At 41.0% G+C, this 16,096-nt stretch overlaps 1 protein-coding gene across 2 annotated transcripts in view; it reads left to right on the forward strand.

Annotated features, from left to right (window-relative positions):
• The window catches only part of fam135b (family with sequence similarity 135 member B), a 367,782-nt gene that overhangs the window by 247,535 nt on the left and 104,151 nt on the right, over positions 1 to 16,096 (forward strand). For both annotated transcript variants that reach the window (XM_072569977.1, XM_072569978.1), the window contains exons 8-9: positions 9,076 to 9,229; positions 14,356 to 14,405. In XM_072569977.1, the coding sequence (XP_072426078.1) occupies positions 9,076 to 9,229; positions 14,356 to 14,405 (204 nt within the window). The remainder of the gene's footprint in view (positions 1 to 9,075; positions 9,230 to 14,355; positions 14,406 to 16,096) is intronic.

A 16,096-nucleotide genomic window follows, 5' to 3' on the forward strand; every position in this document is an offset into this window, starting at 1 on the left:
GGTGCGCAAAGACAAGATCAACCTTAGATTTGACATTAGAGAGGTTCATTCATCAGTCTAATTATGGTAAAGAAGAAGCTGTTCTTGAACCTGTTGGTATGCGTGTTTAAGGTTCTGTATCTTCTGCCGACAGAAGAAATTGGAAGAGAGCATTACTGCGGGTGGGAGGGGGTCTTTGATATTGGTGGCCTTTCCATGGCAACAGGAAGTATAGATGGAGTCTATGGATGGGCGGTTGGCACTTGTGATGACCTGGGCTGTGTGCACAATTTTCTGTAGTTTCTTACAATCCTGGGCAGAGCAGTTGGTGTACCAAGCTATTATGCACCCGTTAGAATGGTTTCTATGGTGCATGTGTAAAAGTTAGTGAGGGTCTGTATGGACATGCCGAATGTCCTAAGATGCCTGAGGAAGAAGTGTTGTTGTGCCTTCTTGACCGACACATCCATGTGGGAGGTCCATGACAAATGGTTAGTGAACTTTACTCCTAGGAACTTGACGCTGTCAACTCTCTCCATCTCAGTTCCATTGATGTAGACAGGGGCACGTCTCCTTTTTTCCGGAAGTCAATGATCAGTTCTTTTGTTTTGCTGACATTGAGGGAGAGATTGTTATTATGGCACCATGACACCAAGCATTGTATTTCCTTCTTGTATTCTGACTCATCATTTTTTGATATCTGGCTTACAATGGTGGTGTCATCAATGACCTTGGAGATGGCATTTATGCATAATTTAGCCACAGAGTCGTGAGTGTATGGGGAGGACAGTGGAGGGTTGAATACACATCTTTGCGCAGTGCCAGTGTTGGGGATTATCATGGAGGAGCTGATCTCTTATTGAGATCTGTGGGTCAGAAAGCTGAGAATCCAGTTGCAGCAGGTAGAACTGAGACCTAGATCCTGGAGTTTTGAGATTATAATGTTGAGGGTGGAGCTGTAGTCAAAAAGTAGGAGCCTGATGTAGGTATCGCTATTATCTAGATGTTCCAGGATGAATGTAGGGCTAGGGAAATGGTTGCACTCTGTCCAACAAAAAGGTCCTTTGGAGTAAGTGACGAGCTGAATCAATTCTACATTGAGAATTCTTGACATCGAGCTTGTGGGGCACATTTTGTAAGTTGAAAACTGAGTATTAATGAGGCAAACTGCTATGTTAATAAGGCATTTAGCAAGCTCTATTCCCCCTTAATTGGCAACTCACCTCTGCCGAGCAAGAGACTCGCATTATTGAACAGGTTATTGCTGTGTAAGAGCTGCTTGGTAGTACGATCGATGACCCCCTCCATTGGTTTGCTGATATCAAAAGCAGATTCAGGCAATAATTGGCTGATTTGGTTTTGTCCTGCTTTTTGAGTACAAGACATACATGGGTAAGTTTCCACCGTATTAGGTAAATGCCAATGTTATAACTTAACTGGAACAGCTTGGCCAGGAGTACAGTTGGTTCTGGGGCATACAGTCTTCATGCTCTTGCCAGATTGTTGTGAGGGCACATAAACCTTTGCCGTCCAGTGCCTCCTCCAGTTTTTTTTTTAATGTCACATGGAGTGAATTAATTTGGCTAGAGACTGGCATCTGTGATACTAAGGACCTCAGATCATCCACTTGGCACTTCTGGCTTTTGTGTCTACAGGAAACTGGATTATGGGAGGATTTAAAACCCTCTACCTCACTCATATTGGACAGCAGAGGTTCAGAATTCAGGGAATAAAGGATGTTACATACAGCAAATTTGGACACCCTGTTGCGAATGTTCCACTTCTGTTTTAATCACACAGCTTTGAGGCATCTGATTAATCTGCTCTGGAGAAGCAGATCAGTGATTCTATTTAAATAAAGCTGCATCCCTCGGAATTTGGCAGTTATTTAAATCTAACACTGTAGACTGTGATTTCCAGGGCTCAGGAAACCTGGCAGCTAAAAGATTATATGTCAACTGCCAAGTGCAATATTTAAATGCTTCCCTGGGCCCTCCAGCTAATACTCTGAAATTTTTAGTCAATTCTCCTCTCTCCCAGCCTGCAATCTCCTAGTCTGCCCACCTTCCTCTTTCTCAATATAACCAAATCTTTGTGAATGTGCACCGTTCCTCAATTTGCCTGTGACTGAAACCCAGTATCTGTCATGGTCACATTGAATAGCAGAGAAGGTTTGACAGTCCATATGGTCTTCTCCTGCTCCTATTTCTTATGTTCGAACATTCTAAAGTATCTGTTTTTAAATAAGACAGTCTCTTGCTGGCTTTCCAAGCCAGTGGAGTTAATTAAAGAGCAAAAACAAAACAGAAGATATGGCTTGGCTCTTGATCAATACTTTGAATCTGTCTGCGGTGGTGTGGGTCTGTAAACAGTAGTGAGATAAAAGAGAAGGTTGAGGCTATACAGAATTAAAGAGTCCAAGTTAACTCGACCTGGCAGGCGAGAGCATGGCAAGGACCATTAAACCACTGCAGGCTTTAGAGTCTAGAGACACCCACAATGCTATTAGGAAAGGAGCTCTAGGCTTTAGGCTCAGCAACACTGTGGGAACAGTGAAAATGTTCCAAGTCAGGGTGATGTGTGGCTTGAAAAGAAACTTGCAGCTGGTTGTGTTGCCATATATGCTGTGCTTCACTTGCCCTTCTCGGTGTTAGAGGTTGCAGGTTTAGAAGGGGAGCCTTGATGCAGTGCATTTTATTGATGAGATATGGTGCTACCACAATGTTTGGTGGTGAAGGAACTGAGTGTTGATGAAAGGGGTACCAATCAAGTGGTCTTCTTTGCCCTGGATGTTATGAAGTTTCTTGAGTGTTTTTGGGCTGCACTCATCCAGACTAATGGAGAGTATTCCAGTACACCCTTGACTTTGACTTATAGATGATGGGCAGGCTTTGGGCAATTCAGGGGTGAGTTACTTGCCGCAGAATTCCTGGTCTCAGACCAGCTATTTGAGCCACAGTATTACTTTGGTCCAGTTCAGTTCCTAGTTAATGGTAACTAGCAGGACGTTGGTAGAGGGAGGTTCAGCAATGGCTAGAATTTGTCCTGTTGAAGGTAACTGTTGCCTGACTGTAGTGGATGTGATGGTTGCTTGCCAGAACAACCAAAGCCCAGGTGTTGTCTTGGTCGTGCGACATATGAATAGAGACTGTTTCAGTTTTTGTGATGTCGAAGATGGTGCTGAACATTGTGAAATCATGAGAAATGTTTGGATTCTGACGTTAGTCAGGGCAGGGTCATTCATGAAGTAGCTGAAGATGTTTGAGTCTGCAACACAGCCTTGAGAAGCATTTCTACTGATGTCATGGGGCTGAGCTGATTTAGCTTTCAACAGTCACCTTTGTGTTCAATATAAATCCAACCAATGAAGAGTTTTTTTTTTCTCTGATTCCCATTGATTCTAGACTTAGTAATGTTTCTTGATGCCACAAGTTGCCTTGATGTCAGGGACAAACACTCCCACATCACCTCTGAAGGTCAACTATTTTGTCCATTTTTGCAACAAGGGTGTAATGAGACCCGAAAGTGGGCCTGGCAGAACCCAAACTGAGTGTCAGTGAGCAGGTTATTCCATTCCATGTGCTGTTTGATGACCCCTTCCAAAGACTTTGCTGATGGTCAAGATTAGACTGACAGGGCAGCAATTCACTGGGTCGGATTTGTTCTGCCGTCTGTACACAGGATATAAGACCATAAGACATAGGAACGGAAGTAAGGCCATTTGGCCCATCGAGTCCACTCCGCTATTCAATCATGGCTGATGGGCATTTCAACTCCACTTACCCGCATTCTCTCTGTAGCCCTTAATTCCTTGTGACATCAAGAATTTATCAATCTCTGCCTTGAAGACATTTAGCGTCCCAGCCTCCACTGCACTCTGCAGCAATGAATTCCACGGGCCCACCACTCCCTGGCTGAAGAAATGTCTCCGCATTTCTGTTCTGAATTTACCCCCTCTAATTCTAAGGCTGTGTCCAAAGGTCCTAGTCTCCTCGTCTAACGGAAACAATTTCCTAGCGTCCACCCTCTCCAAGCCATGTATTATCTTGTAAGTTTCTATTAGATCTCCCATTAATCTTCTAAACTCCAATGAATACAATCCCAGGATCCTCAGCCGTTCCTCATATGTTAGACCTACCATTCCAGGGATCATCCGTGTGAATCTCCGCTGGATACGGTCCAGTGCCAGTATGTCCTTCCTGAGGTGTGGGGACCAAAACTGGACACAGTACTCCAAATGGGGCCTAACCAGAGCTTTATAAAGCCTCAGTAGCACAACGGTGCTTTTATATTCCAATCCTCTTGAGATAAATGACAACATTGCATTCGCTTTCTTAATCACGGACTCAACCTGCATGTTTACCTTTAGAGAATCCTCAACTAGCACTCCCAAATCCCTTTGTACTTTGGCTTTATGAACTTCCTCACTGTTTAGAAAGTAGTCCATGCTTGTATTCTTTTTTCCAAAGTGCAAGACCTCGCATTTGCTCACATTGAATTCCATCAGCCATTTCCTGGACCACTCTCCCAAACTGTCTAGATCTTTCTGCAGCCTCCCCACTTCCTCAGTACTACCTGCCTGTCCACCTAACTTTGTATCATCGGCAAACTTCGCTAGAATGCCCCCAGTCCCTTCATCCAGATCATTAATTTATTATGCGAACAGCTGCGGCTCCAAAGCTGAACCCTGCGGGACACCGCTTGTCACCGGCTGCCATTCCGAAAAAGATTCTTTTATCCCAACTCTCTGCCTTCTGTCAGACAGCCAATCCTCAATCCATACCAGTAGCTCACCTCGAACACCATGGGCCCTCACCTTGCTCAGCAGCCTCCCGTGTGGCACCTTATCAAAGGCCTTTTGGAAGTTTAGGTAGACCACATCCACTGGGTTTCCCTGGTCTAACCTACTTGTCACCTCTTCAAAGAATTCCAACAGGTTTGTCAGGCACGACCTCCCCTTACTAAAGCCATGTTGACTTGTTCTTCCAAGAATTTAGTAACCTCATCCTTAATGATGGATTCTAGAATTTTACCAGCAACCGAGGTTAGGCTAATTGGCCTATAATTTTCCATGTTTTGTCTTGATCCTTTCTTGAACAAGGGGGTTAAAACAGCGATCTTGCAATCATCCGGGACTTTCCCTGACTCCAGTGACTTTTGAAAGATCTCAACCAATGCCTCTGCTATTTCCTCAGCCACCTCCCTCAGAACTCTAGGATGTAGCCCATCGGGGCCAGGAGATTTATCAATTTTAAGACCTTTTAGCTTTTCTAGCACTTTCTCTTTTGCAATGGCAACCATGCTCAACTCAGCCCCTGTCTCCCTTTAATTGTTGGGATATTACTTATGTCTTCCACTGTGAAGACTGACGCAAAGTACTTATTAAGTTCTCCAGCTATTTCCTTATTTCCCATCACTGGGCTTCCAGCATCAGTTTGAAGTGGCCCAATGTCTACTTTTGCTTGTCGTTTGTTTCTTAGGTATTGAAAGAAACTTTTACTATCATTTCTAATATTACTGGCTAGCCTACTTTCATATTTGATCCTCTCCTTCCTTATTTCTCTCCTTGTTATCCTCTGTTTGTTTTTGTAGCCTTCCCAATCTTCTGATTTCCCACTGCTCTTGGCCACTTTATAGGATCTCTCTTTTTCTTTAATACATTTCCTGACTTCCTTTGTCAGCCATGGCTGTCTAATCCCTCCCCGGATAATCTTTCTTTTCTTGGGGATGAACCTCTGTACAGTGTCCTCAATTATACCCACAAACTCCTGCCATTTTTGCTCTACTGCTTTCCCTGCTAGGCTCTGCTTCCAGTCTATTTTCGTCAGTTCCTCTCTCATGCCCTGATAATTACCTTTATTTAACTGTAACACCATTACAACTGATTTTTCCTTCTCTCTTTCAAACTCCAGACTGAACTCTACCATATTATGTTCGCTGCTTCCTAAGTGTTCCCTTACTTTAAGATTTTTTATAAAGTCTGGTTCATTACATAGCACTAGGTCCAGAATAGCCTGCTCCCTTGTGGGCTCCATGACAAGCTGTTCCAAAAAGCTATCCTGTAAGCATTCCATGAATTCCCTTTCTTTGGATCCACTGGCAACATTATTCACCCAGTCCACCTGCATATTGAAGTCTCCCATGATCACCGTGACCTTGCCTTTCTGACATGCCTTCTCTATTTCCCGGTACATGTTGCGCCCCTGGTCCTGACCACTGTTAGGAGGTCTGTCCTTAACTCCCATTATGGTTTTTTTGCCTTTGTTGTTCCTCAATTCAACCCACACAGACTCCACATCATCCGACGCTATGTCATTCAGTGCCATAGATTTAATTTTGTTCTTAACTAACAAGGCAACCCCACCCCCTCTGCCCACCTCCCTGTCTTTTCGATAAGTTGAAAATCCTTGGATGTTTAACTGCCAGTCCTGAACCCCTGCAACCACGTCTCTGTGATGCCTACCACATCATAATCATTCATGATGATCTGTGCCATTAGTTCATCTGCTTTGTTACGAATGCTATGAGCAATCAGGTAAAGTGCCTTAATGCTAACTTTCTTATCATTAGAGATATTGGAAGTCATAAGACGTCCTAAGTTATCCTTCCTTTTTGCTGCATTCCCAGTCTGCCTCAAGTTTAAATCCGCCTGCACATATGCTATCCTCGACAAATTTCCGCACTATCTGGTAACGTTGGAGCTGGAATGGGACAGCTTGTCTAGGAGTACACCTAGTTCATTAACATAAGTTTTCAGTGCTGTTCAGTTCATCAGAGATGTGGTATTTTTACTTTGCACAGCAAATACAAATATTGCACAGAATCATGAATTTACTCAGTTTCAAACTTTGTCATGAGTTTCAATTTATTTTAATTATGTCTCTAAGTAATCTGCAATGCTTTATTTTCTTTGTATTCCCAGTTTCAGTTGTCCCTACTCTTCAGTATTGTGTCTAATTTAATTAATAAACTTGTAATTTTTTTTCTGCTGATTAATGCACTTTGATCATACGAATTGCCTCTCATGTGTTGTTACAGACAAACTCTCATTGTATAATATCATTAATCAGCAATAACAGTTTGTTTTCCTCACCTCAGTTAACTGGGCTTTGTGTTCCACTTCAGTTTACTTTGGTTCCTACTGAGATGTTTTACAACATTATGCCACATCTGGTAGCCCTCCTGTTAGAACTAGTTTGAATTGCTGTTGATCGGAGAAGTTTGAAAGTTATACATGTATGATTTTCTGGGTGACTCCCTCAAGGATTAAAAATTGTTTTGATTTTAATTCATCTCATGCTGGAGAGAGTAAATCTGCTTAATTTCATTGTGTTCAATATTATTCCAAATTGGAATGTGATTGATTTTAATGGAGGACTATTACAGGATAAACTTCTATTCATGTAAATGTAAATACGTAATTTGTTTTTAGAAAAAGTATATATATTTCTGTCTGCAGGTTTTTCCATTTTACATGCTCCATCTCATCATGAGTTAGGTTCCATGACACTGGGAGTCCATTGGTATCCTTCCCACATTTTCATCTTTAAAGATTAAGTGTAGACAATTACATTTATTCTGGAAAGAGAGCATTAAAGCCTAATTTGATTCTATCTTCATTCAATATCCGCATGGTCACAGGAGACAGAGGAAATTCAGTGGCTTCCATTTGGTGTCTTTGAAATCACTAGAATCGATAAGTTAAAGGACTAGCTTTAACCTGTGCTGTTCCTGCTTTGAAATCTTCAGCATTCTTTTTTGTTCAGTCATGGGATATGAGTACCGCTGGCTGGACCAGCATTTATTACCCACCCCCAGTTGCCCTTGAGGAACTGGTGGTGAGCTGCGACTAGTTAACACTCATACAGATTATCTTTTCAGGTTATGCCGTGCTTTGAGGAGATTTCGAATAACACTTGCATTCTCTCTCCATCAATTTGTTTTTCTTCAAAGATGAAATCTTATCAGCTTGGGAAAAGAAGCGATTCCTTCAAATAACGTGTTGCTGTTTATTTTTAATATTGCTTAAATGTTTTGTGGGTGAATTCGGAGAGTTTCTTTAAATTAGGCCATTGAAGTGTCACTCCCCAACTCAAAATGAGTAAAACTCAACCACTGTTTTTCACAGTTAAAAATCACATGACACCAGGTTATAGTCCAACAGGTTTAATTGGAAGCACTAGCTTTCAGAGCGTCACTTCTTCATCAGGTGGTTGTGGAGGACACAATTGTAAGACATAGAATTTATAGCAAAAGTTTAGTGTGATGTAACTGAAATTATACATTGAAAAATACCTTGATTGTTTGTTGAGTCTTTCATCTGTTCAAATACTATGATAGTTTCACTTCTTTCATGTGTAAATCACAAAACGTTTTTTAAACGTTACATTCTCAGGTTGACTGTAACAATGGGTGTTAGCCAGACAATATGTTGAAAGTGTTAGCCCCTGTGTTCTCTGTATGTGCCATAATGTTTAGACTAATTCTGATCTAAATACATCCAAATCATGACTATTTTTCGCCATTGCCAAGGCATGCAACTTCTTTGTAAAAGTTGAGAAAGCTCGTTGGAAGACCCAAGTCCTAAGTCAAGACAATGGTAAGGTTGATAGGAATCCAAGAAAATTAATGTCAAGATTGACCTTTAAATCTTATAACTGTTCCAAGATGGGGAATAGTGAAGGAAGGGAAGAGTTCCCCAGATTTGATCCCAGGAATGATGATTTGCAGTTGGTTATGTTTAGAGTTGGAAACTGACAATGTAAGGAGAGGGCCAAATGTGGAAGACACAGTATTTATTGTGAAGGAGGAACAAAAGAGAAAAGCTCTGGGAAGCCCTGACAATGCTGAAAAACAGCAAAAGCAAAGTCATAACAGAAAAAGTGCATCCTAAATGTGACTTAGTCATGGACTAGGCATTGTTCTTTTAACATAAAGTGTTACAATTCTGTTTGTTGCATGGAAAAATGTCGGAATTATTTAATTGTGTCCATACATGGTCCATCTTGGTTATGGTTGTCTTGCTTTCATTAATAAGAAATGTTGAGCATGAAATTCCGTTGTCTCATATCAGACATTTTTTATTCTTTCTATTAGGGGAACACAAATGTCACCTCTGAGGATTGTATGCAGCATGTATACCGATGGCATGAAAATCTCTGCCGAGCTTTACTTTCTGCTTACAAAGGACTTCTTTGCTACTTCAGTGCAATCATGAAACAGATCCCAGAACTTCATCAGATTCAACTGGGTAAGAGAAGTGGATTTTTAAAGTGTAATATTGCTGTTGTCTTCCACTTCACCGCTTTAGCTTACCTATACTAAACTGCAGTTTCACTGGTATCAATTATACCATACTGTGAGGCCAGGCATTGTCATGGTTATGTTACTGAGCTGAGAGAATATGGGCTCAAATTTCACTCCAGGTTTGGGAAATGTATTTTTTTGGGCCATTTGCAACTTGTACAACCTGAACCGATGACCTCTCATATCGCTACCATGTTTTCAAGCCCTGTGGATCTGAATGATCAAGATTCAGGTCTGCTACCTTCCTGGGGACGGGGAAGGATGAGTGCTGATGAGATTAGAAAGCCCATTAGGGTTGTTGCCTATGCCCCTACATCAATTTATATGCCTCTCCACATTCCCTTATCCACCCCACGTATCATTCAGGCCACTTCATCCTTATTTACAATATTAGGGCGGCACGATGGCTCAGTGATTAGCACTGCTGCCTCACAGTCCCAGGTTTGATTACAGCCTTGGGCAACTGTCTGTGTAGAGTTTGCACATTCTTCCCATTTCTGTGTGGGTTTCCTTCAGGTACTCTGGCCTGCTGTGTTTTTCCAGCACAACATTTTTCAACCATAGTTCTTAGGTGCATTAGTCGGGGGGGTGGTGGTGGGTTACTCTTCAGAGGGTCAGTGTGGACTTGTTGGGCTGACGGGCCTGTTTCCACACTGTAGGTAATCTAATCTAGAAGCCATGGGAAAACAGTGGGAAGACTTTGAAATGGGCATTCAAAAATAAACCCCAAACAATCAAATAAAGATATCACACAGTAAACCTCCGTTTTGTACTGCTTTGAAAAAGATTTAGAGAAAGTTATATTTTTTCAACTGGTCACTGAGTTGTGAAAAACAAGCATCTAGTCATAAACCATGCTAAAGGCCAATAATTATCCATCAATCTATGAAAGCTACCAAAATGGAGAAACAGCCCTTTGCTTAGTTAACTAAGTCTCAGATAATAGTATCTGAGACTTAGTCAAGCATTCGTGAAAGGCTCGGCCATCAAGGCAATCCATGCATGCACAGCAGATAGCTAGGGGTATTTTTTTAAGCTACATCAGATAACCTCCAGGAATTCTAAGATCCAGAGAAATTGTTTTTAAAGCTTTGGGACTGTAAAAATTTCAATCACTTCAGATCATGCCAAAATAATTATCCAGCACAATTCTATACCATTTGAATGTAGAGGCATCACACTTTCACAACTATAAAAAGTACTCTTGTAGCTTAGCCTGTGCACAATGTTGGTCAATGCAATTGTCAATCTGCCTTGCAGGACAGTGCTCAATGATCGATCACTGCAGTTAACACTCGTCTAACTTAGAAGTCCAAATCTAACTGTGATATTTAAATATTTTGTCAAAATATTTGACACTTACCTGCCAGAATGTTTCCACTATTTACATTGGCTAGGCCACTTTTGGAATATTGCATGCAGTTCTGGTCTCCTTCCTATCCAAGTGAAACTTGAAATGTCTAAGAAAAGATTTACAAGGACGTTGCCATTGTTGGGGGATTTGAGCTATAGGGAGAGGCTGAATAGGCTGGGGCTGTTTGCCCTGGAGCATCAAAGGCTGAGGGGTGACCTTATAGAGGTTTATAAAATCATGAGGGCTATGAATAGGATAAATAGACAAAAGTCTTTTCCCTGGGGTGGGGGAGTCCAGAACTAGAGGGCACAGGATTAGGGTGAGAGAGGAAAGATATAAAAGAGACATAAGGGGCAACGTTTTCACGCAGAGGGTGGTACATGTATGGAATGAGCTACCAGCGGAAGTGTGGACGCTAGTACATTTGTAACACTTAAAAGGCATCTGGATGGGCGTATGAACAGAAGGGTTTGGAGGGATATGGGCCGGGTGCTGGCAGGTGGGACTAGATTAGGTTGGGATATCTGGTCGGCATGGACGGGTTGGACAGAAGGGTCTGTTTCCGTGCTGTATGTCTCTATGACTCTAATTAACATGTTTCCAGAGGCTGTCAAAATATGCATCGCCCAATGAAAATATATGGGACTTACAAGACAACTTTTCCCTTGGCCTGTCAATGGTGACCTAGGCATCACTGACTGTGCATACAAAATCACAAACTAAACATACCTCCCCACTCCCCCATCCCCACCCCAACTACTTCCTTCTTTGGAAAGTATATTTAGGTACCTTTTTAGGAGGCAATTCATATTTTTGGTTGAGTGACTTCGTTTTTGACAATTTTCACTTACATTCCTTATTTCTTTGGGAGACAAAGATTCATACTTACAACTTCAAATCAGATGGTAACTTGAGAATATCATTTCAGTGTTATAAAATCTGTAAATTTTTACAACTTCACAATTTCAATACAATTGTCCATGCACCTATTAGACTACAATTAAAATTGAATTGTTCTACATGATGTCCTTTCGATATATAATTCCAATCCCACACCAATGGTATTGACTCTTCACTCAACTCTGAATTGGCTGCTGCCACCCTCCCCTTCCCAGGATTATTCAGGTTGGGCAATAAATGCAGTCCTTGCCAATGACTCACTTCTTGAGAATGTCCAAATGGCATTACATACTGAGAAACATATTCTTTATAAGTAATGTCAGAAGTGGGATTTGAGCCTGTGTGCTTTTAAAATGACTGAGGAGGTGAGGACTGCAGATGCTAGAGATTAGAGTTGAAAAGTTTGGCACTGGAAAAGCGCAGAAGGTCAGGCAGCATCCGTGGAGCAGGAGAATTGGTGTTTCGAGCATATGCTCTTCGTCAGGAATTTTGGGGCTTATGCCCAACATCAATTCTCCTATTTCCCAGATGCTGCCTGACCTACTGTGCTGTTCCAGCACCACACTTTTCAACTATTTTTAAAATGACCACTAGCATATGGCAAGGCACAAATTAAGAGTCTGAGTCCAGCACCCTTAATCACTCATCTGTCCTTGCATAGAGTTACTGCTTCCATGTTGTGTCCATAACCTTGCTCTTTTTAACTGCCACCCATCTCTCATTGCTTACTCTTGCTGCATAAGCACAATATGAGGGTTGAAGCACATTGACATACACATTGTAGCCTCTTTTTCCACTTTGAAAAAGGCAGTACTTTTACTCTTATTTGCCTGTGGCTGAAAGTAGTTGTGTGATATAATATAGGAGCTGAATATTTTGGCAAATCGACCACATCTTTTTCTTTAAAAATCAATTAAGTACTTCATTCATAAATTATCTAAAAGTAAATGCAGGTGTAAACAATTCAATTCTATGAAGAAAATATTGTGGAATTTTGACATCCCTCATTAGAGCTTTAATACAGTTGCAACAAAAAAAAATTTCTAAATTTGAAAGGAAACTATGTGCATTCCCATTCAGGCCACAATGATATCTTGAAAGTTAACAGACCTTCATTGTACATTGGCAGAAAGACTTAAATGGTGGCCTCTCCCCACTACGCCTTGGTGATAGATGTCCCAAGCTTTAGTGCATGTTCTGGATAAGGGAGGGGGGAAGAACATACCCAACATTGCCCTCATCCAGATGCTCACCTTTGTATGCAGCTGCACCAAGTTGTGTGTAGATCCTCAGTACACAAACAACAAGTGTCACTACATGCTGAGGATGTACCCATCCCTAGCGTTGCAAAGGATGCCAAGTAGTTGGACCGTTACATTTCACTTGTTCTTCATGGAAACATTTGCCGAGAAAACCCTTGACAACAAGTCCATCAGGCAGTGTCAGCTTGCAATGTCCCGCAGAGAAAGGAGAGGATCAATTCTGTCAGGTGGGTCCCTGAGCAGACTGTCATTTTGAAAAATACCTCATAGCTTAAACTTTCCATTAAGCACCAAATCATAGCTTGGACTGGTGATGAGAGGGGCAGTACCTGTCAGGTCCTTCATACATACCTGTACACTCAGTACCACTGCTCGCTGCCCTTAAGAAGACTGTGGTGGTGAAGACGCTGTCACACATCTCCTTTTGGAAAGTGCCTTTGCAAAGAAAGCCCAGCAACTGATACGGGTATTTCTCTCGAGGTTTATCCCGAGCAGGTCTGTGATGGAGGACCCTGTGCTGTATGGGCTTCCCTGGGACACACACCAATGGAGCCTGGAGGACCACCAATTAAGTGAAAGATACTCCTTGGTCTGCCTGAAACTTTTTGATCCTCCAGTACAAAAGGTTGACCTCAACCCAGTGTTACAGACTTGTATATCTTAAAGATAACAGGGTGCCTTTTGCAGGTTAGTACTAACTCTCTACTGTGTGAAGGTCACATTTCCAAATCTGATGGAAATCTGATGGCAGAGAAGATACAGCAGCACATAGAAATGGTGCAGCTATTTTCAGAGGTCAGCTAATATGTGTTTTAATTGAAGTGTCATTATTTGACTTCACTGTTCATGTGCCATAAGTGACCCATTCTTTGTTCAGGTATGTACGCCAATGGGCTGTGGGGTATAATTCATATCCAATGAGTTTGCTAAATAACCAAGATGCAATTGACGTAAAGCTAGATCAAAACATAACATACATCACACAGCTCTGCATTCCAAATCTTATTCCTCCAGGTAAGTTTAAACATTAGAATGCTGCAAGTTAGAAAGTTGATTTTGAATGTGAACTACATTCAATGGCATCATTTTGAACTGAGATAGAAATTTCAGATCACTGCCGCAAAATTTACCCCACAACCTCATTTTCATAAGAAGTGCACTTAAAGATAATGCAATCATCAAAATAACCATCATTGGGAAACAAAAGACTGCCGCTGCAGAAAATGCACAAGTTTGTCGGTATCTGTTAATTTTTTTAGGCATATATCGTTTCTCGCAATATTTCTATCAAACATCTACACCAATAATATTAACTTGGCTTTTTTTCTGTCAGATATTGGTGGGGTTTGTTTTTTGAAGCTTAAAAAAAGTTAACATCAGATGCGAAGTAGAGAGCACAGGGAACAATGGTGATGGATAAAATTGCATCTTCTTCACACTTCATGATTCAGATTCCATTTGCAGTCTTTCTTCTGTCTATACATTATCACACAATGTATGATAGTTACTTTGTAATTGAGAGATAGAATTCTGATCGTTTTTTTTTGCTATCAGAGGACTGCCTCATCGAAGAAGCATTGTGCCAGCTTCGCATTAACTTGCAGGTAAGGATTTTATTTCCCATTCTAAAAGTGTCTGCTTTATATTTGAATGAAATTGAACTTTGGCAATTGGGAAAAAATGGGCAGGAGCAGATCATCCACCCACTACTGTTCATTTAAAATTTCTGCCAAAGTCAAATTTTAATTTTCATTGTGACTTAAATCTTGGGCAGCACAGTGGTCAGTGGTTAGCACTGCTGCCTTATAGTGCCAGGGACCTTAGTTTGATTCCAGCCTCGGGCGACTGTCTGTGTGGAGTTTACGCATTCTCCCAGTGTCTGCATGGGTTTCCTCCAGGTGCACTGGTTTCCTCTCACAATCCAAAGATGTGCAGGTTAGGTGAATTGGCTGTGCTAAATAGTCCGCTATGTTCAGGGATGTGTAAGTTGGATGCATTAGTCAGTGGTTAAATGTAGGGAAATGGGTCTGGGTAGGTTACTCTTCGGAGGGTCAGTGTGGTCTTGTTGGACTGTTTCCACACTGTAGGGATTCTATGATTCTATCTAATAGAGTCAAGAATGAAGGTATATAGGTTCGGAACAAATAAATTTATAAAAAGCAGCAAGTATTTTCTGTGAGGTATGAAATGGCAACAGAAATATAAATTAGGATAGTATTTTAAAAGCTGTTTATAATAATTATCTGTGACAGTAGATATTCTTCCAAAGAGCTGCAGCTGCCCAAACTCCCAACATCACATTGTCTATTCCACACAGAGTAGAGGAGATGCTGTAAATGCAGAAAAAACAATGCAAAGTCAATAGATGAACTTGCAGATGGGCATTGGTGCAAGTGCTGTTTCTAATTTATATGAGCAGCTTATTCAATGATCATAATTGGCAATACCAAACCAGGTGTACTAGTTCAAATCTGAAGAGACTGGTTAGAAGCAGAAAAATAAATTAAACCAAAAACTTAACATGTCAGGTAAAAGATTAAAAGATATGGCTGATTATAAAAACTGAGTCATCAGTCCTGAATTAAATGAGCAAAGAGTTTAGATGAAAGGCTTCAGAAGATTATCTTGGATACATTCAGTTGTCTGAAAAGCTATCAGAATGCAGAGTTTGTAAAACAATCAAGTACAAGTCAGTAAAAGTCTGCTTAAAATCATATAGTAGCATTAAAATACCATAAAGTGAACACGTTATCCAATTTTGGTTACTTTGGCACAAAGGAGATACTTGAGGATGTGACAAGAAAAGCCTTTAGATTCAGAAGATTGAGTTATACTGAGAAAGTGCTTTATAATATTGAAAGGGGAGTAACTGAGAGATAAACACTGCACAGGTATGCCCTCTCCATTATACAAGCCTGACAGGTATCACTGATGTTCATTCCAACAATATCAATGGATTTGATCTTTTTGAAAGATCCTGTATCTACTGTTTTGTGACTTTCTCAAAATGCATTCTGTGGACTTCAGAATGTGAGAGGATTTGCAAGACTTTTCGATCTCCATTCTTTAGGCTGAACCCAATAAGCACCATTTGGACTTTCCCTAAGAAATGTGATGCTTCTTCTTACCTATCCTTGATTAGCTAGCAGATTTTCTGTTTGTTTGTATTGGTGTGTTGTTTTTTCACCCATGTCTAGTTGGCTGACATTGTTTTTCAAAAATTAAGCGAAGAGATCTCAGTAGAATGCTGCATTATTTTGTTGGTTATTGTTTCTCACTGTGATGTTATGTGCTA

This window comes from Chiloscyllium punctatum, chromosome 5 (assembly GCF_047496795.1).
Source record: "Chiloscyllium punctatum isolate Juve2018m chromosome 5, sChiPun1.3, whole genome shotgun sequence".
NCBI classification, from domain to species: domain Eukaryota; kingdom Metazoa; phylum Chordata; class Chondrichthyes; order Orectolobiformes; family Hemiscylliidae; genus Chiloscyllium; species Chiloscyllium punctatum.